Here is a 23,694-nt window from a genome sequence, read left to right as displayed (position 1 = left end):
CAGGTTTCATTGGGGCTCCCTCATGGACCTTCTGTCAGTTGCAGGTCAGGAGTGGGTTGGATTTGCTGATCTTAGTTGGGCTATCTCACATATTTGGGGGCTGAGGCTGGTAGGCTGTGGTCTGCTTGTCTCTAATCTTGCAGCAGGCTAGCTCAGTCTTATTCACATGGTGGAAGCAGAGGTTTCAAGAGGGCACTCAAGGCTCTGCAAATATCTGGCACACATCACTTCTGCTACAATGTGCTGGCCAAAGCAAGTCCCATAGGGCCAGCCTGAGTTCAAGAGGTAGGTAAATACTCTTTATCTCTTCATGGGAACAGCTGCAGTCACATTGCAAAGTGTGTGGAAACAGGATTAAAGGATGTGACTATTTTTCAGTCTTTCATATGTGCTTACTGAAACTTCTAAAAAGTACAAAAGAGAAGATAAAAGGAGCTCATAAATCTATCCCCTAACTACTGTTGACTTTTTATTGTATATCTTGCCAGACTTTTATCTTTACTTATAAACATATGTTATTTACTATCAATTTATTGCAATTTTCATTTATTTGATTACGAGTGACCTTTTACAGTTCATAATTTTTTACTTCATATTTGTTTTTTCATTATGAACTGTTCAGTAGACTTCTCTCTTAATCTTGTGGGGTAGCATTTATTGTAAACCTAAAATAAGCAGGGAATGCAATTAATAGATTATTATATTATTTTGTGTTGAGAAGGCCTGATCTAGTATTGAGTAGCAAGAAGAATCAAAAGATTTTCATTCAACTTGAAGTGCAAAATTACCTTTGCATTTTTTTATGTATCTTATGTGATTGACCTGATATACTGAAATATTTGTGGAATAGGACCCAGTGGAATTTTTTTTATGCTCTGGCATATTCCTTATTATTCACATTCACTTTCAGACTAATTTTGGACATTAGACAGATGTCTATATTTGGTTGTTGTCCTAATTTAACTGGATACATTCTCAATGACTAAGGTTACTTTATATGATAAAGAGTGATTTATTTTTTGTTTTTAATAAAATTTAGTGTCATGTAGCTTATGCACTCTTTGTAAAAAGTTCGAGCATCTTAGAACTGTAAAATGAAAAGTGAAATTTTCTTTTTTTGACTCAATTCCTCCCCTTGAGCTTTTTCTGTGTATTTGCATTTAAATCCATATGTGAATGTATAGAACACCTTTACATGTAAACTGAGTTATATGTAAAGATCAAATTATAAGCTCATATTATAAACATCATTCTGTAACTTGCTTTGCAAATCTTTTCCCATGCATTTAGATTTATACAAATATATGAATGTATAGAACATATATATATACAAATAATAAAAATCAGCATATTATAATTGTTCTGTAACTTGCTTTTCTTACTAATTTATTAGATACATTTCAATGTCAGTTTACAAAGATTTAGCTCATTTTTAGGTCATAAAAAGTGTTTTTAGGTATACCATAATTTATCCTTTCCCCTATTATGAAACTTTGAGTTGTTTCTAAATACTGCTTGTTCTAAACAATGTTGAAGCAAACATCCCTGTTTATATATATTTGGACTTATGAAAAGATAAATATAAGCCTGTGCTTCTTAATCCATTCTTGTTTCCTATAAGCCTCATATATTTCCTATATTCTTTGATTAAGCCCTGAGTAATAAATGATCGATGAAGCCAGACAACACAAATCTCTAAATGACAGTGAAAAACTGGAAGGATAAGGTATTTTTGTTTGTTTGTTTTTATAAATAAAATTTTATTGGAATGCAGCTGTGCTCATTGGTTTACATGGTGTCTGTGACTGCTTATTTTTTTTAGTTTTTTAAAAATATTATTTATTTAAATTAGTTTCAAGTATGCAGTACATTGGTTAGTTCATAAAACGATCTCCCCAATTGCTCCCTCCCTCCTCTGGCCCTCCACCTAGCCATCACATTAATGCTAACTGCATTCCCTCTGCCCTGCTCCCATCCCCATGACCAGCTATCGACTACTAATTTGTACTTCTTTAACCCTTCACCCCATTCTCCCAGCCTTCCATCCCCCCTCCCCTCTGTCTGTCACCAAATAGTCCACTATATTTGTGAGTTTGTTTTTGATTAGTTTGTTCTTTTTGTTTCTTAGATTCTGCATATAAGTGAAATCATATGGTATTTATCTTTCTCTGTCGGACTTATTTCACTCAGCATAATCACCTCTAGGTCTGTCCATGTCGTTGCAAATGATAGGATTTAATTTTTTTTAATGGTTGAGTCATATTCTGTTGTATATATGAGCCATAATTTCTTTATCCAATCATCTGTTGATGGGCTTTTAGGTTGCTTACGTATCTTGGCTATTGTAAATTGTGCTGACATGAATATTGGAATGCATATTTCTTTACGAATTATTGTTTTGGTTTTCTTTGGGTAAATACCCAGAAGTTCAATTGCTGGATCAAAAAGTATATCCGTTTTTAATTTTTTGAGAAACCTCCATACTGTTTTCCATAGTGGCTGTACCAATTTGCAATTTCGCCAACAATGTATGAGGCTTCCCTTTTCTCTGCATCCTCACCACTTGTTTTTTGATTTATTGATGATAGCCATTCTGACAGATGTGAGGTGATATATCTCATTGTGGTTTTAATTTGCATTTCTCTGATGGTTAGCAACCTTGAGCATCTTTTCCTATTTCTATTAGCCATCTTATTTCCTCTTTGGAGAAGTATCTGTATAGATCTCCTGCCCATTTTTTAATTGGATTTTTGTTGTTGTTGTTAAGTTTTATATGTTCTTTATATATTTTGTATATTACCCCTTATCAGATGTATCATTAGCGAATATCTTCTCCCAGTCAGTTGTCTTTTTGTTTTGTTGATGGTTTCTTTTGCTGTACAAAAATTTTTAGTTTGATGTAGTCTCATTTGTTTTTTCTTTTGTTTCCATTGCCCGAGGAGATATATCTGAAAAGAAATTCCTGTTAGTAATATCAGAGCATTTACTGCCTATATTTTCTTCTAGAAGTTTTATGGTTTTGGATCTTATATTTAAGTCTTTAATCCATTTTGAGTCTATTCTTGTATATGGTGTAAGAAGGAGTCTGGCTTCTTCTTTTTTGCATGTGTCTATCCAATTTTCCCAGCACCATTTATTGAAGAGACTATCTTTACCCCATTGTATATTCTTACCTCCTTTGTCATATATTAAGTGAGTGTATAGGTGTGGATTTATTTCTGGGCTCTCTATTCTGTTCCATTGATCAATGTATCTGTTTTTATGCCAGTACCATGTTGTTTTGATTACTGTAGCCTTGTAGTATAGTTTGATATCAGGTAGTGTGATACCTCCAACTTAGTTCTTCTTTCTCAAGATTTCTGTGGCTATTCGGAGGTTTTTATGGCTCCATATAAATTTTAGGATTATTTGCTCTAGCTCTCTTAAAAATGCCATTGGTATTTTGATAGGGATTGCATTGAATCTATAGATTGCTTTGGGTAGTATGGCCATTTTAACAATGTTGATTCTTGTTACCCATGAACAGGATTTATGCTTCCATTTGTTTGTATCTTCTTCAATTTCTTTTTTCAGTGACGTATAATTTTCTGGAAAAAAAACAAAACAGGTCTTTTACCTTCTTGGTTAATTTGATTCCCAGGTATTTTAAAGTTTTTGACACAATTGTAAATGGGATGTTTTCTTGATTTCTCTTTTTAGGGATAAAATATTCTTGATCCAGGTACTATGAGGAGACAAGATTCAATATGTAACTATTTATAGCCTGGAAGCTAAAAATGAAAGCTGGAAATGTTTGTAAGACTTTTAATTTGAGAATACTAATAATAAAAGCCTTGCATTTTTATTTTTTTGTGTATCAGAATTTTGCCTATTCTTATGTTTTTAAACATTCTCTTCTGTATTCTGTCATAAAGTGTCTTTGCTAGTATGTTTATTGGAAGTCCACTTTGAAACTGCTGGATCTCAACAGTTTAATGTTACCTTTGGAGAAATGTCACTATTATATCTTCAGTGACAATCATTCACTGATTGTCACTGAAGCAGCGTTTAACTTATGTGTTTAAAAAAATACACACACACACACACACACAAACACACAAGTATATGCATACACATAGTTTTTAAAGTTTTTTCTCCTGTTTTTGCATCTTCCCTGTAATGATTCTTTGTTTCCAAGAACATGGTTATTTCCATTTATTCAAACTTATTTTATGTCCATGAATAAATTGTGTGGGTATTTCCATTAGGTTTGGCACATTTGTTGTTAAGGTTATTACTAGATATTTCATGGCATTTTTTTTTTTTTGCTATTATGCATAAGGTATTTTTTCCATTACATATTTCTAATTGATTACTGTTGGTATACAAAAAGCTTTTAATTTTGTATGTTAATATTGCATTTTGGAGACCTTACGCAATTCTCTAATAATATTTCCCTTAATTATCTTAGATGTTCTAGGTAGAAAATCTTACTTTCTATAGCTAATGATAGTTATAGTTCTCTTTTTCCAAGAATTGAGAGGCATTTTAATCTTTTTTCTTTATTAGAAATGTCTCATCTTTTCTTAACTTGGACCCTTGTCAGTACTCTTTATCAAGTTAAGGAAATTTCTATTTTTAACTTAGAGGTCCCTTCCTCCTATTTCTTCCAAGGCGTTGAATTTTATCAAACTGTTTTTAAGTATATGATGATATCATTATATGGTTTCTCTTCTTTGACCTCTTGATGAGGTGAATTTTAATAACGTATTTCCTAATGTTGAATAATTCTTATATTTCTGGGATGAATTCTACTTGGCTATGATGCATTATTCTTTCAACATATTGCTGGATTCAATTAAATTTTTTTTGAAGATTTTTAAAAAGACCTTTATGTTTATAAATGAAATTAAACTATAGTTGTCTCTCTTTACATGCATGAGCATGAATATATGTTTATATATAAAATTGGTCTATAGTTTATCCTTCTTTTACCACACTGGTCTAGTTTCAGAAGCCGAGTTATGCTAGTCTTATAGAATGAACTGGGTTGCTTTCTTTTTATGTGCTCTAGACCAAATTAGATTTCTAGGAATTGTCTGTTCTATAAGGTTTAATATAATTTGCTTATAAAATTGTCTTGTTTGTGCACTTTTTGGGACAGATTTTTGGCTTTCTTTTCAATCTTTTATGGTCATTGGTCTATTATCCATTCTTGAGTAAATGTTGGTAATTTATATCTTTGTATAATATCATATTTTCTCTGGATTTTCAAATTTAGTAGTATAAAATTTTCTCCATAGTATCATTTGATTAAATATAGTAGTGTGTGTGTATATATATGTGTGTATATGTATATGTATGTGTACAGTCATATACATGCACGTTTAGATAATTGTTAAGTAGAATTTATTCCAGAAATATGAGAATTTATTCAACATGAGGAAATATGTTAATAAAATCCACCTCATCAAGGGGTCAAAGAAGAAAAATCATGTAATCATCTCAACAGATATTATCTATGTGTATGTATATATATACTTATATACTTAGATAATATATATAGTTAGACAATTCTTGACACATAGTAAATGCATAATAAATGTTAGTAGTGTATTAAAAGATGTTTCTATTTAAAAATCTCCAGTGATTTGTTCTAGTAACAGCATGAGTCTTTATTCAGAATATTGGGCCATGAGCACAACTCAGAATTGTTCTAATTTAGGATAGAGAAAGGGGTAAGGATTTTATAGAACTTTAGCAAGAGAGGTCAGTCAGCATTCAGCCACTTTCAGGAATAGTCAGTCAAAAATGATTTTTAGAAGAGGGAGGAATTATTCTTTCTATCTTGTATCTGTTGATTGGGCAATTCAGATTTAACGAGAAGGAGAGGAGGAAAAGTTGCTTGGTGTTTGATAGTGTGAGGACAGCTGTGGAACATTTTTAGTTCATCAGGGACTCTTACAAAGATTATTCAGGATTTACCACATATTCTAGCATATTTGAATGTACCATGTATTATGTTAAGCCAAGCCACAGTCTTCTACTTTTTGAATATAAGCAGTTCCTAATGTTTTTCTCAAACTGTGTACAGAGTTAGATGTCTGAAAGTCAAAGATTGACTTATATTTAATAGACAGTTCTATATCTAGACAAATAAAATATAAAATTTCCAATTAAACCTTACCTTTAGACATAGTTGTTAATGACATAGTTAACAACATTTTCTATATATATAGTAGCCCTCCTGCCCCCTATCCACAGAGCATATGTTCCAAGACTCCCAGTGGATGCCTGACCGTGGATAGTACAGAACCCTATACTACTTTTTTCCCCTGTATACATACAAACCTTTTCACTTAAAGGAAGCACTTTTCTCTTTGGCACATCTGAATTACCATCCTCACTACTGTTGCTGTTTGGGGCCACTATTAAATTAAATAAAAATTTAAAATTCCAGGGACACCAGAGATCAACTCTTTTGACAGTGAGATTCCAAATGGTTTTGATGAGTGGAAGGACAGGGAAAGTGGAGACTCACAATAATTTAACATTCTTTGGAAGCAGGAGTCAAAAGTAGGCTGTTCCTAAATACTGAGTTAACTTGAGAGCCCAACACTAATTTTTTAATTCCTTTATGGATCCATTTAAAAAGTGCTGCATCAGCAGTGTTCTTGGTGACAAAGAAATATGGACACTGACAATTAAAAGCCAAAAGGTAAGTGAGAAGATTATATTCTGAATGTCAGTTTTAGGAATAGTGTAACCAATTATTTTGCTTGTATTTTGTTTTTGTGTCCGTGTAAGGGTGATATAATAAAACCCATATCTGATTAAATTTTTTCTTTCAATAAGAATAAAATAAATATTCAAAACTATGTCAGTTTAATTGGCAGATTTTCTTAGTGGTTTATAAAATAATGATGCATCTTGCAATTGATGGTGAAAGTTAATATTCTTATTCTATTTCAACATAATTCTTTTTGTTAGGTGACTTTTTTTTATTTTAAATTCTCCATGTGCTGATGGAGAATGGCTTTAAAACAGTGCCCTTTGATTCAGCATTCAATTATTTTCTTTGCCAGTTTTCCAATTTACCTTGTTAGAATCTATTTACAGGAATGAAGTTCACCCATGTATAACTCCTTGCTATAGAAAATGCATTGGAAAATATTTACTAAAGAAATCTAATATATTAAATATGAAAGATGGACAATTGCTAGTAAAATTGTTGATGAGAGAACTTTTGCTAAATTATTAAATGTACACTAGACAGTACATGAAAAAAAATAATACTAAGTAAAAAGATTGACCAAGATATATTACAAATGTGGTTAAATCTTAGTATATATGTTTAGTGATGCATATTCAATAATATTGTTTCATAAAAGCTTTTTTTGTTACATTTAATGAGACAGGAAATGTAATGAGGTTAATTTTGAAGTTGTATATGAAATATGATGGTTGCTTTATCATGTCATTCACTTTTTGATATATGTTGGCAAACTATTTTGAAACTCTAAGTTGTGTCATTATGCAAAATAATTAGAAATGTGGGATTTTCAAATTAACTAGTTATCAAAGAAATATTAGAATGCATTTGATTTGAAATGGGTCCAGGACTTTGTTTCAAATCAATATTGCTATTTAGTTAAAAATAATAGGTGAATTTCCTCATTTTTCAGTGATATTTTAGTGATAAGAAAACATGACCTTCTGAAACAACACTAATGATTTTAAAATTTCAAATGTTTTTCTGTTTTTTATTTAAGTGTATCTCAGTGTGAGAAATATCTTGGTTAGATGCAAAATATTTGCTGATTCTAACTTGATGTTGTATTTTTCTTTAGATTGTTTGAATGGTTGTTGGTTCTTATTTAGTGGTCAAGAGTCTCCAGCAAAAAGCTGATGGGCATGCACAGATACTGAATTTATGCTTTCCCATCTTCATGTCTCTATATAGTTAGAACTCTTATATTCATTAAGATAGATGAAGTCACAAATACAACACTAAATGTTGCACTTTTATGGTTGTGTACCTTCATTAATATCCTAATTTTATTTTTCCAAAATTTATTAGAGACTTGTTAAGGCGAGTCAGCCTCTTTTTGCAAAATTTCACATGAAAATTTTTGTTAAACATTTTATTTTGAAATAAGTTCAAACAGAAAGATTGCAAAAACAGTACAAAGAACTGTTATGTAATCCCTGCTACCCACCAGCTTCCCCAGATGTTAACCTCATACATAACCACAGCAATAATGACCAAAACCAGAAAATTAACATTGATACAGTAATGTTAACTCCTCTACATACCTAATTCAGATTTCATTAATAGTTCCACTAATGTCCTTTTTCTGGATGAGGATTCAATCCGGAGCCTCCACTTGTTGTCTTTTTTGAGTCTCCTTTATTTTGGGAGACTTTGTCTTTTTTTTTGTCTGACATCATTGCCACATTTCTTCCACTCTTTTATTGAATGTTCCTCAATCACTTTGTTTGATGTTTCTTTATGATAAATTCAGGTTATGTATTTATTTGGCAAGAATACCATGGAAGAGATGCTGTGCCCTTCTCAGTGCGTCATGTAAGATGACACATGGTGGTAGCTCGACTTATTTGTTTTGACATTTTCATTTTTCATATATGGTACCCCACTGCTTAGAATGTCAACTTTTTGGCTTTGTGCATCTAATCATGTTTATTCTTCAGGATCAACCTTTTTTGTGTGGTTTTCTCTATTTGTTTCAGTTCATCTGCTTTCTCATTTCCCTGAAATCCTTTTGCCCGAATTCTCAGTAAAACATTGACATAGTTATGGTGTGAAGGCCTAGGTTATCACATGGCTGTGACCCTGAACCACTATCAATTCCAGGAGTCTTCTCTGGTTTACTCTTCCTTGTGGTATTGAGATTTAATATACTGGTTCATTCAATCTACACAGGCTCCCAATCACCATGGGTAAATAGTGTCAAAATTTAGCACTTAATTATTCTTATTTATCAAAAATTAATTTTGTATTCTAATTAGACAATAACAATATTAATATTATAACAACTATTATAATGACATAGACAAATAAATATTGTTAACAGTATGTTGATATGATTTTCTAATATAGACTTTAAATTTTCAGTAATTTAAGGTGAAGAGGTGAGGGAAAGATTGAGTACAGCTATGTTTGAGGAATAATTTAAAAGTAATTACTAGACAGAATTGCACTTAGTTTTTATGTTTACATACTTTTAAACATCAGTGTTAAAAGTAATTGTTGTTATAGAAGTGAAAATTATCAAAAAAGTATGACCATAATTAATAACCTCAATCTGAAAAGTAATTGCAATATAGAGATATTAGTTTATGGTGAAATATCAGTTTTATTTAGCAAATGATAATAGGATTAAGAATATCTGTTCCTAGAATGAAACCTTTCTTTTATAGTCTTAATGACTGTGTCATTGAATTATTTTAAATTGTAAAACTGTCTTCTAAGAACTGAAAGGATGTCTCTAGTGATTAACTTAATATGTCCTCATTCTGTCCCCATGGTGTGGCAGACAGACACATGCTGCTTTCCACTTTACAGGTTGGATACTGGGGCATGAAAGCAGTATAATACTTTGTTAGAGATGACCATATTAATTAGATACAGAGATAATAGAGACAGGGTGGGGCCAGGGCTATAATTTACACTGTAAATTCTGGCAAACAAGATAGGCTTTCTCATGTATGGAGACTTTGCCTATGCTGTCAGACAGCATGAAGTAATGTATATTTTAGAAATACTCTTTCAAAAAAGAACATTTATGTTTTGTCACTACGATGCAATGTGAATAAAGCCTTACTGAGTTTCACATTTCAAAGAGACTAGCATTGCTGTAGATTAGTGCCAGGGCAGAGAAATGACCCTGTTATGGTAAGATTGGGTCTTACAGGGGAACTTGTGTCATTAAGAGTGAGTTGTTCTCTTGTGGATGCTTTCTTCATGAGTTACTAACATGAAATCAGAAGGAATTATAGACCCTGGGGACTTGGAATATAATTTAAAGGTTTCAGTATTTACCTTTACCTGAAACATCATGTAAATCTGTGTTTACGTGTGCTTGTAGGTGTACACACATGAACACATGATTTCATACCTCCATTTCTTGGTACACACCTTTTCTTTCTACTTGGAATGCCCTTTTTATTTTCTTTTTATCTCTAAGACACCTGTCAATTTTGTCCTCCTTGACAGTGAAGCCTCCTCAATCTTTTTAACCAGGTTGTTGCTTCCCTCTGTATTCCTAGAGCAGTTTGTCCCCACTGCTATATCATGCTTTTATTTGTTTGCTGATCATCTCTTTCCATCTTTGTAACTCTCAGTTGAGCGTGTGCTTTTCAAGGACAGGAACTGCCTCTTTCAATTTCATATTCTAGCATGTCTGCATATATTGGTTATGCAATAACTATTAAAAAATAAATATATAATAGTAAATATGTTTATACACTGTGCCTTGTTTTAAAAATGTATTTAACATGACATGAGAAATACAGCCAATTAGAAAGGAGAGGAGGAGGAGGATGGGAAATGTGACCAAGCATGAGCTAATATATGCTATGAATTTGTGTGTGTGTGTGTGTGTGTGTGTGTGTGTAATGAATATACGCGCATTTGCAATTACAGAGGAAACATATATGTAGAGTTTACAATATACACTAAAAACTAGCTTGACTGATATTTGAGCAAAAAATTGCATCCTTTTAAATTTGGCCTTGGAAAGAAAGATTTCTTATTTTTCTAAGTCACACATTTTTGTCAACATATATCTGATGCTGAAGGGTTTCTCTGTGGACTGCTCATTAGTGTGTAGATTAGAACGTAATCAGCATGCGGTAAAATATAGTTGTCTTAGTTAATCTTACTGCTATGAAAACAAGAATATGTAATATAACTGTATAGAGTACTCTTCAGTTCCTGAAGCATCATGATCTAACCCCTCTTACCTGCTCTTTTTCCAAAAGCACATAGCCATGGGCTAGGAACACAAGAGAAGTGATTTGAAATAATAACCTCTTGGAATAAATATCTTTCAAATTAATGTGACTAAAAAGTACCTGTGAATTATAGCTTGTTCTCTAGGTGATCTGTTTGTGAAGTTTAAGTAAGTGAACACATTAAAATTGTATTCTTATTCTCCTTTTGGAATTAAATTTATGCATACCTTAAGAAATTTTTGGGTTGTTTTTCATATAAAACTCCTCTTGAATTTAATTCTCTACATGATATGTTTTTGGTGGAGGATTAAGCTTTATTTGCCATGTTGTTCCTTAATTGTTAAAGTAATATGGTCCTACATTCTGGGTAATTTAATATGGTGAAGCAGTCACTCATTGACAACTTTTCAAAGGAGGTGGGCCAGGATGCCAACCTATTTTATTTGGTGTGCCAGCCCATAGTGTTGTATGTTCCAGGAATTTGCTAATCATCAGCTGGCAAATGATTCACAAGGCAGGAAAGAGGACTTTTGATTGGTGGCCACTGACTCACCAGCAAGACAAAGCATGTTGGGGCTTCAAGCTTTGCCTGTTGGCATATAGATCTCGCTGCCAGGGAAAGACTCGATGATGGCAAAGAGCCTATGTGCTACCTTTGGCATGTTTGCCAGATGTCGTCAGTGTTGTTCTTGATTTAGCAACTTTGGTTTAGCAACTGAGAACTGCTATGTAGAGTTGTGCCCTCTTTGGTGGTGAAGCCTCCTTGGTCCTTTTAGCCAGGTCGTTGCTTCCTTCTGTATTCTACTTAAGTTGAATCTGTCTGTCTGCCTGTTCGTCCGTCCGTCCGTCCGTCCGTCCGTCCGTCCGTCCGTCCATCCATCCATCCATCCATCCATCCATCCATCCATCCATCTATCCTTTGTCTGTTCATCTAATACTGTATTTAAGCCATCCATGGGCTAGAATTAACCTCTGAAAGCATTGTTTAGAATTGAGATTGGCAAACTTTTTCTGTAAATGGACAAATAGTAAATTATTTTAGGTTTGTAGGCCATGCTGTCTCTTGGAACTTCTCACCTCTGCTGGTTGTAGGGCAAAAACAACCATAGGCAGTTAGTAAATGAATGAGTGTTGCTGTGTCCCAATAAAACATTGTTTGTTGAAAACTGCATGCTGTAGGATGCATACCCCTGGTTTAGATAGTGGAAGTATATGACTAAACATAGTTGTGTGCTACACAAAAACTTTTAAAAAGTGCTTTTAATGCTTATAAATTTTCTAACAGTGTATCTCTCAGGTTTGTTAGCTTAATTGTTATCTGCTTTGGGGTTTATCTACAAAAATAGTTTTATAGATTTAACCATTTTATTTATTCAAGCATATTGGTGATTTTAAAAAGATATTCATCTCTTTCTAGCACAGTTTATAGAAATGTCATTGGACATATGCAAAAATATAAGGAATAAAATTTTCTACCATATCACTAATAACTGCACCATTAAATTTGATAAATTTTACTTATAAATATGATTTAAAATAACTTTTTCACATGAAAACATGGCCCAGATAAATTTACTAAGTAGGGGGAAAAAAGGGAGACTGTAGAAGGGTTCTTAACAGTGTGTACAATATGATTCTATTTGCAAAAAGAAAAAAAGTTATATATATGTCTATGTATATGCATATTTGTATATTGTAAATATCTAAAAAAGACTGTATCAATCAGGGTATTTAATATTCAAACAGATGAGATCACGCCTGTCTAATATAAGCAGAAAAGGTTTATTGAAGGATGATAAATAGCTCAGAAATCTCCTGAGTGCTCAAGAAGCAGACTTAGAGGCCATATACAGAAGCAGTAGCCTAGATTCCACTGCATAACTGGTTTTGCAAAGATTCCTCAACAGCTGTCAGTGGACATGAAATAGCAATCCGAATCATTGCTAATACTGAGCCTGGATACAAGGCTGCCTCAACCATTACCAGTACTCTAGAAGGGATTCTGGACACTTGCTGCTCTTTTGTGTCATTAGCTTCCAATTCAGTCTGGCATTTGTGCATATGATTGGCAGAACACATGTTTTGAGTCCTAGCTGCAAGAGAAGCTGAAAAAGTGAATTTGTGAACCTCACTTCTGTAGTGGACAAAGGTCCTTGCCTCATAAGGTGGAACATTTCCCAAATGTCAGAAGGCGATTAAGAAACCTGAACACCAGAAAGAATGAGAGCTGTTTACTGTAGACATCCAGGAAATTGTTAGTACTGATTACTTCTGGCCAGTGGAGATGGAATGGCTGACTGGGGAGCAGATGGAATCTTTTATTTTACTCTTCTGTGCTCTTTGAATTAAAAAAAAAAAAAAAATTGTATAACAATGATAAAAAGGACATGGGGAAAATGAACAAAAGGGAACAACATTTTTTCCTCACCATTTTAACTATAATGCTCTCAGATAGGAATTCAAGGCTTTCCAGCATAACGGGGCAATTCTATCAACTTCCTACTCAGTTTCATTTAAACATTTTTCATATGATTTCCTCTCAAAATTCAGTCAACTCTATATTGCTTGAACTTGGTTGGCAGAGAAATCATGAATGGTTTTCTCTGGGATACCGTAGGTGGCTTATTCTTTCTTTTGGCCTGGTAGAGCCTATTCAGTTTATCTTTTTGAGTTCTACAGGATTCAGCTTTGAAAATTAAGGCGTCGTTAGCTGCTATGGTTGACAAAGTATTCATAGATGCAAAGTGCAAAAATAAAATGTACTTAAAAATTTGACCCTACTACATGTTTGTTTTTTAATTTTTTTCCAAACCGTTATAAATTTGTTCCTTGATAGAAAACTTGTCTGGGAACTTAATTCAGTTCAATAAAGTTTTAGCAGATATTAAAATATTTTTAACTTTAGTTTTTAGAATAGTTTTAGATTTACAGAAAAAGTGTGGAAGTAGTACAGAGAGTTCCCATATACCCCACACTTGGTTTCCCCTATTATTAACATCGTTCATTAGTCTGGTATATTCATTAACAATTAATGAACCAATATTGATACATTATTATAGGCTAAAGCCCATACTTTATTGTCTTAGTTTTTACTTAAAGTACTTTTTCTTTTCCAGGATAGCTGATATATTTTATACATTTATATTGTATGTTTTCATCTGGTATGGTAATGCCATGAAGCTGTATAGTAAATGCTATTTTTCTTACAAATAACTTGAAATTTAGGGGAAGACTACATAAAGCTTCGCCACAATGAGTTCCTTCTGTACTTTAATGCACAAATGTCACATGAGTGAAAATAAGTAACCTTTCATTTTTTTCTCCATTTTGTGTTCAGTGGAACAGGTTCCTGTAGAACCGTACAACATCCCTCTGTCCCAGGCCGAGGTCATACAGGAAGGGAATGATGTTACTCTAGTTGCCTGGGGCACTCAGGTCAGTGACACGTGTACCCACCAGTAATGTTCATGTTGTACTTGGAAGCTCCTATTTTTAATCCCAGTACTATGAAGAATTAAAAACGATGTTTTCCTTACATCAAATTTAGGTCTTGTTTGGTGCTACACCTATATCTGGTACTGATTTCTCATTGAATGTGAGGTGCTTATTCAGTCATGTTAAAACGTATCTTGTTTTCAGAAACATATTAAAAACAATTTATTTTGCAGCATGTTTTATCCTCACTACTTGTTGCTGCACTTGACATACTATTTCCTTTTTCATCTCATCCTCTGCCATCTCCCGTGATTATTTTGCTAACCATGTGGACCCATCCAGTGGTCCAGCCTCAGAATTCTACCTTTCTCTTTCCAGTAAACCTCACCACTGATTTACCTCTACATTCACCAGCGCTTGTTGTTACATTGCTCTGTCTCCAAGCATTTAAGCTCATGGCTCTTTTTCTCTGGCCTTCTATCTCTTCTTCTCTTCTTTTAAAAAAACAGTCAGTTGTTCTTTTTTCTGTGTACAGGAAATATTTGTTTATTTTAGAAAATTTAATATGGTAGTATAAAGAAGATAATGCAAATCAATTGCAATACGACAACTTCCTCCTCTCTTCACTTGATTTTTGGCTCGGAGAGATGTAGTCCTCATGGTTTCTCATTTCCAGTGTGGGAAACAATTTTATCCACATCCTTGTCATTCTCAGCTTGTGTCCTTGCTTCTTTTTAATAGCAAGTTAGAATGTATTAGATACTAACTCCTGTTCATTGTTTTCCCTTTATACCTATCACTTCTTCCAGTCATTTCCTGTTTTCCTTGTCTTCAAAGGAGAGGTGTCTTCTTGTCATAGCTACTTCTCCAAATCTGTTTCAGATTAGATTCCATTTACTTTCTCCAGGACTGTGATATTCAGTTAGTCTCTCTTTCTCCTGCATTTTCTTTCCATGTCCTTATATTAAAAAGGTGTGTATCTCTTCGCTATCTAAAAAGTACTTTTTCCACCATACTTTTCTCTTAAATACTAATATATTTCTCTCCCTTATTCACACAACTAGAACAATTTCTGCCACCAGTATTTAATTCCTTAACTTCCAGTGATCTTGTACCTTATGAGTGCTATTCCCACTAATTCACTAAACCTATTTCTGCTAATATCACTAACCTTCTAATTGTAAAATCCAACCCTGTCCTGTATTGCTATGGTATTAGTTCTGCCCTTTACTTCTCTCTACATGTTTTCCCTAGAAACTTCACCTGCTCTTGGGACTTTATTTACCTCCGTGTGCTGATATCTTTGGAATCAGTATCTGTGGCTGTGACCGCTCTCATTTTCTCTTAGAACCTCTTTCCAACTGTTGTCTAGACATGTGTGTGTGTGTGTGTGTGTATATATATATATTTTTTGTGGAATATGGTGTTGAACATATCTAAAACAAATTTAACAATTCTCTATAAAAATCAGTTCCTCTGACTTTAAATACTACCTCTATTAATGATGTCAGAACTCAACTAATGATGTAGGCCTGAATCTCTGTAGTCGTTCTCTGCATATTTTTCTCCTTATTTCAGGTTCATGTGATCCGAGAAGTGGCTTCTATGGCTCAGGAAAAGCTTGGAGTGTCTTGTGAAGTCATTGATCTAAGGACTATACTACCTTGGGATGTGGATACAGTTTGCAAGGTATGGATATAGTATTGATCGAGTGTCATTTCCTTAAGATCTTGGGTGAACTTTGTTGGATATTTGCGAAGAATTATTTTGAAATTTTGAGCTTTGTGAACATTTTTGATTGATTTAAAAATTTAAATTTATACCATGAAAGAAATTTATACTATGTAATAAGCTGAATGCAGGAAATAAATCACATTAGGTTTTTCCTCCCACAGTTCTCTATGTTTAGAATACTATAAAACGGTGTCCTTCATATTGCTGGCTTGGGTTGAGTTTTATGAGTAACGGAGTAGTGCAAATAACCACAGAGGTCATCTTTGTTTTTAACTTCTGATTGGTTATGGTTTGATCAGTGGGTTAATATAGTCAGATAAATGTTTTGGTTGAATTTTCACTTGTCTCTTCCCCAAAAGAGATGGAGATGGAACATTAAAAAACAAACAAAAAAAACCCCTCTTTATATAGCCTTTATACTGTAGATCATATTTTGAATATTATGTTGTGGGATTTTAGCTGCTCTGATTTTTACTTTTCTAAGTTTCTTCTTGAACTTTGGCCAGATTAGATTGATCTTGTTTCTTACTATTAATAGGATTGATGTAGTCCCCTCTCAAGAATATAATTTAGTTCTCCTATCCTGGGCTATAAGTGATATCTTTCATATCAATGTCTAGATAAAGTGCATCTACTCCCATATTGGTATAAAGTAAGGTTAAGCTCTTTTTTTGTGATGGCTTTATCTACTAAAGTTTAGGTAACATTGCATGTTTTTTTTCTTGATTTGTTGCTATAGCAAATGAGTTGTAAGATCTTGGAGTATTTTACATTTATTATTTTTAAGAGCTTTGGCATTCTCATAGCTTTACAAGCCATCTCTTACCTTAGTTACATAGAAATAATCTGCAGTTACTACTGCTCTAAAAGTATAGCATAGACAGTTTTTAGGTGAAGATTGTTTTAAAGTTTAGTGGAAGATTTAAGATTTGGTATAGTAAATGTTCCGTAGACTCACTTGACACCATCTAAACACTTGACATGGTTATAGATGGTTTCATCAATATTCTAAGTCTTTATATTTGTAGTTTCCATAATTAAGAGCAGAATTTCGGTTTGAATTATTCTTAACTGAATGAAAGTAATGCTTTTTGCAGGCATTTTAAAATAAATTCAGACACTGGGTTTCTTTCAACTAGCCAAGTGTTTCAACTCATGGTTAAAATGGAGCTGATATACTTTGCCCAAGAGTGGGCATCTTGTTTGCAACACGTATCCCCCACTTATCTTGGAGTTGATAATATGAATGGTATTTCTGCGTGGAGATATGATGTTTTGTCATGGTACAGTGGGGCATACTGATATATGGTCAAGGCAAGTATTTTTAGAATCTTATTTACGTATTAATACATTCCAAAAGCATCTGTAGTAGCTCATGACAAAAACAAACAAACAAACAAAACAAATAACACTCTAAGTTGATAACTGTGAAAGCAAAGTAAGGAGAAGTAAAGGAAGAAAAAAGAGGAAAATTATTTATATCTGTATTAATTTGCTTGTGTGGACCTCCTCCACTTTATTAAGTCTACTATTTGCATCTTTATGTGACCCTGGAATGTAGATGCTGTTTCCTTAGGACTCTATACGACTGGAAAACTTGAAAGAGGAGAGTAGAGACCTCTCCTGAATGAGAAAGTGATGTAGCAAACCTCTGCCTTGTTAGTGTCATCGTTTTAGTTTTGTGTTGGGATGCTTTTATCATATCGTTTTTCTGGTTGATGATCCTCCAGTTATGACAATGAAAGCCAGCTTGTCATTTCTTGATTACTTTGGGTCTATTTGTGACTCTCTTCGTTGGTGATCACGGCACATCTACTGTTTTCATGTGTCAAAAGAGAAAAATTTTTGATTCTTAGCATGTTTTCTAGGATTTAGAGATGGTTTTAAAAAAGAGGACCCTACAACCAAATACTCATATTAAAAATGAGATTTTTTTTGTTTGTTTAACTATAGCTAAGCTTTTATTCTTCATCTTTATGAATTCTGTAGTAATCAGAAGTTATGTTTATTATCTTTTTTCGTTAGTGCTGTTTTATCAGTTGTTTTTATCTTATAACAATTAGATCCCTTAGCTTTGTTAGTTGTTAAACTCAATACCAAAATGCATCTTTTGGGATATCTAATCAAGAAAAGCTTATTAAAGGTAAAAATGATCTATCGAACATATATATTAGTATACTATGCATAGTAAAATGATTCTGGAACAATTGAGAAATTGGTTAATGTAATTTGAATTAAGCTATGTTTTTAAAACATAGTCATACTTTTTGCTTAAGCCTTGAAGTGTTGTTTGAAAGTTAAAAGCCTAAGAAGTTACTTGGGGACAGACAAAGAAGCAGTTATTTTTATTTTTATTTTTTGAATGTTGCTGAGGGAGAGTTACAGGTCTAAAAACTGTAGCTCGTTTTAATTCTGAACTTGATATTAAAGCTGGAAGCCTTTGAAAATCAGAATAGAAATTCTTAAGTTTGAGATGCTTAGGAGACAAGAGACTTACCTTGGGGACAGAGACCTACCCTGTGGGTTGGGATGGAGTGGCTTAAAAACATCAGCAATGAGTGTTGAAAGCTCTGAAATGAGTGATAATTTGACATTGATGATCTGGGGCTGCTTTTTACTTGGAAGAGGGGTGCCAATTTAGTCTCAACTAGAAGCTGAGAATCTAGATATATAGAACCCGTATTTCATGGGGTTGTAATGACAGAATTGGAAACTCAAGGGGTCTTAAATACATAGTCATTCTTCCTTTTCAGATATTTGCCAAACTCTAAAGATATCTATGGCGGGAGCTAAGCAGAAAATGCCTGAAAAGCTAAGCCATCACTTGAAGCAGAAGTGACAAAGACCAATTATACTCTCAATTGAAAGTTATGGAGTCAGGTCTTATGATTAGAGACAAACCAAAAGTACATCGAATCTTTCCAAACCCGCAATATAGCCTCTACTCCTCTCAGTTCCATATTGGACTAATGTAACTTACCTTCTCTATCTGCCAGGAAGAACAAGGAATCAGTTTTCCCATCTGGAGTCTTGATAAACTAGCATTCAATAAAAAGTTGCTAAGTGTATGAAGAGACAGGACCATTTGATCAAAAACTAAGAGAAAACATAAATAATAGAAAGCAGAAATCCAAGTGATCCAGATATGCGAGTTAGCAGACGAAGACTTTATCATGATTATATTTAGGAACATAGAGAAAAAGGGAACAAAAGAGGTACGAAAGTGGAGAATTGCCTTAGAGAATTGTGTGTGTGTGTGTGTGTGTGTGTGTCTGTGTGTGTGTATCAAACATTGTAGAACCAAAGAAAAATACTTGACAATAAGAACTCAATGGATGTGTTTACAAATATATTGAATTGAATAAATAAATTATAGTATTTATGAACTAGAAGGCAAGTTAATAGAAAATGTTTAAATTGAAACAGAGAAAGAAGTGGACTAAAACAGATAAGAGCATAAAATATTTTTGGGATTCTGGTCAAAAGACTTGTCTTATATAGAATTTGATTTTTAGAAGGAGAAGAGAAAATGAGTTGGTTAGAAACAATATCTGATTTTTTTCTCATGGAAGTTTTAAAACACCAACCCATGTATTCAAGAGGCTTTGTGAGCTTATACAAAAGATGTATTCAAAGAAAACCACACCCACGTACACTGTGGAATGACATCTTAAATTACTGAAGATGCCAACCTAGAATTCTTTACCCAGTGAAAATATCCTTCTAAAGTAAGAAGAAATAAAAATAGTTTAGGCAAATACAAGTTGAGAGAATTTATCACCAGCAAGCTTTCACTAAAAGAAACAATGTAAGGGAGTTCCTTAGGCAGCAGGAAACTTATACTAAAAAAAAAAAAAATCAGGGAGCCTTATGTGGAGTTAAAATATTATTTTATTGTAGGATTATTAGTGTAAAATTCTTATCAGATTATAAATCAAGGATGGATGTTGTAATTTCTAGAGGAACAAGTGAAATAATAGTGATGGTGTGCATATCCAGCAAGTTAAAAACGGAACTACAGATTAATAAAAATATTTAGTTAAAAGAAACAGAAATATATGTACAAAAACAGGTGTGTCAATAGAAAACAGTAAGATGACAGGTACAAATACAGGTGTATGTTCATAATGAAATACAAAAGGATTAAATAATCCTAGTAAAAGTTTTAACATTGTCAGACTTCATGTAAAAATAACAAAAACATGCAGCTTAAAAGAGAAATACCTTAAATATAAGGATGCAGAACTGTTGAGAAGAAAGGGATGGATAAAAGAAAGCTGGTCAGTTATACTAATTTCAAATAAAGCTTTATGGCCAGAAGCATGGCTAGAAAGAAAGAGGAACATTTTGTAATGCTAAAGGGATCACACTGCAATGCAGATGTCACAATCTTAAATCTGTTATGTCCTCAGTTGCAAAATACATAAGGCAAAACAGACAAAACATAAAACTAAAAAGATATATAGACATTTCCTCAGTTACAGTGGAAGACTTTAAGACACCCCTCTTAAAAGCTGATCAAACAGGCAGATAAAACCAGTAAGTATAAAGACAATATGAACTGTTATGAAACTTGTTCTAATTGTTCACCCAACTATGCAAGAAATTATTTTTTTAATTGAATGTGTCAAAATTGACTAAATGCTGGGATATAAATATAACTTTAACAAATTTCAAAAGTTTGAAATCATTTAGAGAATGTTCTCTGACAAGACTGGAATTCAATTAGAAGTGAGGAAAAAAAAAATCAGGAAAAGCCCCAACTTCCTACAAATTAATTTGTTTGAATAACCATGGATTATAAAATAAAGTACAGTAGAAATTAGAACATTTATTAAACTGAATGGTTTTGAAGATGCAACATATCAAAAGTTTCAGAATTCAATTAAAACCATGCCGAGGGAAGTTTACAGCTATAAATATATGTATATTTAGAAAACAAATATAAAGAACGACAACAAAAAAAAATAATATGAGTTTCCAGCTTCAGAAAGAAAATCAAGCCTAGAGAAGATAGAAGAAATGAATTACTAAAGAGCAGAGCAATCAGTGAAAGAGAAAATGTATAGAAGAAAAGTTTAATAAAGTAAAAGCTAGATCTTTGAAAGATCGGAATACTTGATAAACCTTTAATAAGACTAATGAGAAAAACGGGAAATACAAATGACAAATATCAGGTATGAAAGAGAAAATCACAGAAGATCCTACTGACAGTAGAAAGGTAGTAAGAGGATGTAATGAACAATTTTACAAATAAGTTTTGGGTGAAATAGAAAAGTTTCTTGGAAAATACAAATATTTCAAAATTAATTAAAAAAATAGAAAACCTAGAAAGCCAGATATCTATTAAATAAATTGAATCATTTTTATTAAACCTTATTCAAAGAAAACCCTAGGCCCATATGGCTTTACTGGTAGAATCCTTTAAAACACAATTCTTATGCAAACTCTTACAGAAAGTGAAACCAGAAGGAAAACTTCCAAATTCTTTTTATAAGGCCAGTATAATTTTCATATCAAACCTGTTTATGACAGTATAAAAAAGGAAAATTATAGGCAAATTTTATTTATTAGCAAAGATACTAATATCTGAAACAAAATATTAGAAAATCAAATCTAGCAATATATACGAAGGCCAAAGTGTGAGGGTTTATTCCAAATATGTTAGGGGAGTTTGATATACACAAACATTCACAGAGCAGTTGATGCAGTTCTCCATGTTAACAGAATATGAGAAAAACAATCTTATGAATATTTTGATAATACAGAAAAGCATTTGTTAAAAGTCAATATCCATTCATAATTAAAATTTCTTAGCAACCTAGAAATGGGAGGGAATTTTCTTAATCTGATAAAGAGTATATTTATATTTTGTTTTACAGCTACGAGTAGCTAGCTGTAAAAAGCCCACACAGCAAAATTATATTTCATAGTGAAATTTTGACAGCTTTTCCCCTGATATCAGATATAAAGGCAAGAGATATAAAAATCATATGGATTGGAAAAGAAGAAGTAAGTTTTATTTATAGACAACATGATTTGTATATAAAGAAAATCCAGGAGAATCTACAAGGAAATTATTAGAATTAAGTGAGGTTACCAAGACTCTTGGAAACAAGGTCTTCAATATGCAATATACAATAATCAATGATTTTTTATATACCAGTAAGAGACAAATAGAAAATGAATTTAAGAAATCGATAATATTTAAAAAAGCGTGAAGGAGGGGTATGGGTTGCTGGTAAGTTTCTTGTTCTAAATGCTGATTATATAGTTTCAGTTTTTGAAAATGTGCAGAATACTCATTTTGTGTGCTTTTTTGGTATATTATTATACTTCGACAGAAAGTTAGAGAAAAAAAAAAAAAAGCACTGTGCTCCAGTTGCTTAGTTTCCTTGGATTCCTATTATAGTGGGCCTTTTTATAGGTTCCTGGAGAGCTTTGGTGTGCTCTAGCCTAGAGGAGTTTCTTTTGTCATTCAACTCTGTCGGTGCCCTTTGTTCCATTTCTCCTTGTGATCCAGCTCTGCAGCCATCCTGATGCAAAACAAGAGCTCCTAAGTGGAGCTGTGATTCCAAAGTCTTCTGAGGAGTAAGAATGGTGGTTAAGAGTTGTGGGCTTGAATGGCCTTTCCTGCTGAGATACAGACCGCAGTCAGAATGATTTAAAAAGTGAGCTACAGTGTTAAAAGTGACCAGGTGGAATTAGGCCTTCACGTCCAGCTTGAAAGGAAGATTTTTTTTTTTTTTTAAATGAGTAGAAATTCTAAGAAGTTGTTTTTTTTTTTTTTTTTAAATGAGTAGAAATTCTAAGAAGTTGGCTATGGAAAATGAGAACTTGATTTTGGCAGGAGGATGACAGGCTTTGAAAGAAACTCAGAATTTTAAGGATCATATGGTCATTTAACTTAGAATCAACTACATACAACACTGCAAAAAAAAAAAAAAGAAAAATGATAGTTTATAAGATGATTTCCATGTGTTTACAGAGAACATTGACACAATTTTGACATGCTTACACTTTTAATTAAATATTAAAATATTCTAATTACTGAAATAAATCAGAGTTTACCATTACACCTTGGAGTCTCTTTCTCTCTTTCTCTCAGGCTCTGTCTTCTCACATTTAATTCCAAAGCAGATCTCTCTGGCATTGCCTACACAATATTTTCATAATTTGACTGGCTTTCCTGCTTTTATCTTTTGATCCTGGTCTGAACCACCAGCCTTTCTCACCTGGGTTTTGGCTATAGCTTCCTAACTACTGTTTCTGGTTCTGACCTTTCCTTGTCATTGGAGGAGTTGATCCTTTCAAATGTGAGTCACATTATCTCTTCTAGTCTTAAAAGGCTTCAGTGGTTTTTCATTAAACTCAGTGGAAAAGTCAAATTTCTTACTGAGGTATACAGGGATTTACTCCATCTCACCATATTCTACACCTTTTGGAAATGTTCTCAATCAAGTGACTCTGTTAGGTCACTACTCAAATACCATCTTCTCAGTTGAATCTCATCCCTCTTACAAGGCTCCCTTTCACTTTCTTTTTTTCTAGAATGATTAACACGATCTA

General features: G+C 33.0%; 1 protein-coding gene across 6 annotated transcripts in view; it reads left to right on the top strand.

Annotated features, from left to right (window-relative positions):
* The window catches only part of BCKDHB (branched chain keto acid dehydrogenase E1 subunit beta), a 182,409-nt gene that overhangs the window by 45,545 nt on the left and 113,170 nt on the right, over positions 1-23,694 (top strand). For all 6 annotated transcript variants that reach the window (XR_002781498.1, XM_023533445.1, XM_023533447.1 and 3 more), the window contains exons 5-6: positions 14,294-14,391; positions 15,970-16,080. Coding sequence is in view for 5 of the 6 variants with exons in the window: in XM_023533445.1 (XP_023389213.1) it covers positions 14,294-14,391; positions 15,970-16,080 (209 nt within the window). In the remaining variant the exon portion in view is untranslated. The remainder of the gene's footprint in view (positions 1-14,293; positions 14,392-15,969; positions 16,081-23,694) is intronic.

This window comes from Pteropus vampyrus, unplaced genomic scaffold (genome assembly GCF_000151845.1).
Source record: "Pteropus vampyrus isolate Shadow unplaced genomic scaffold, Pvam_2.0 Scaffold102, whole genome shotgun sequence".
NCBI classification, from domain to species: Eukaryota; Metazoa; Chordata; class Mammalia; order Chiroptera; family Pteropodidae; genus Pteropus; species Pteropus vampyrus.
The sequence above is the reverse complement of the archived record's forward strand: the minus strand, read 5'-3'. Positions and strand labels throughout refer to the sequence as shown.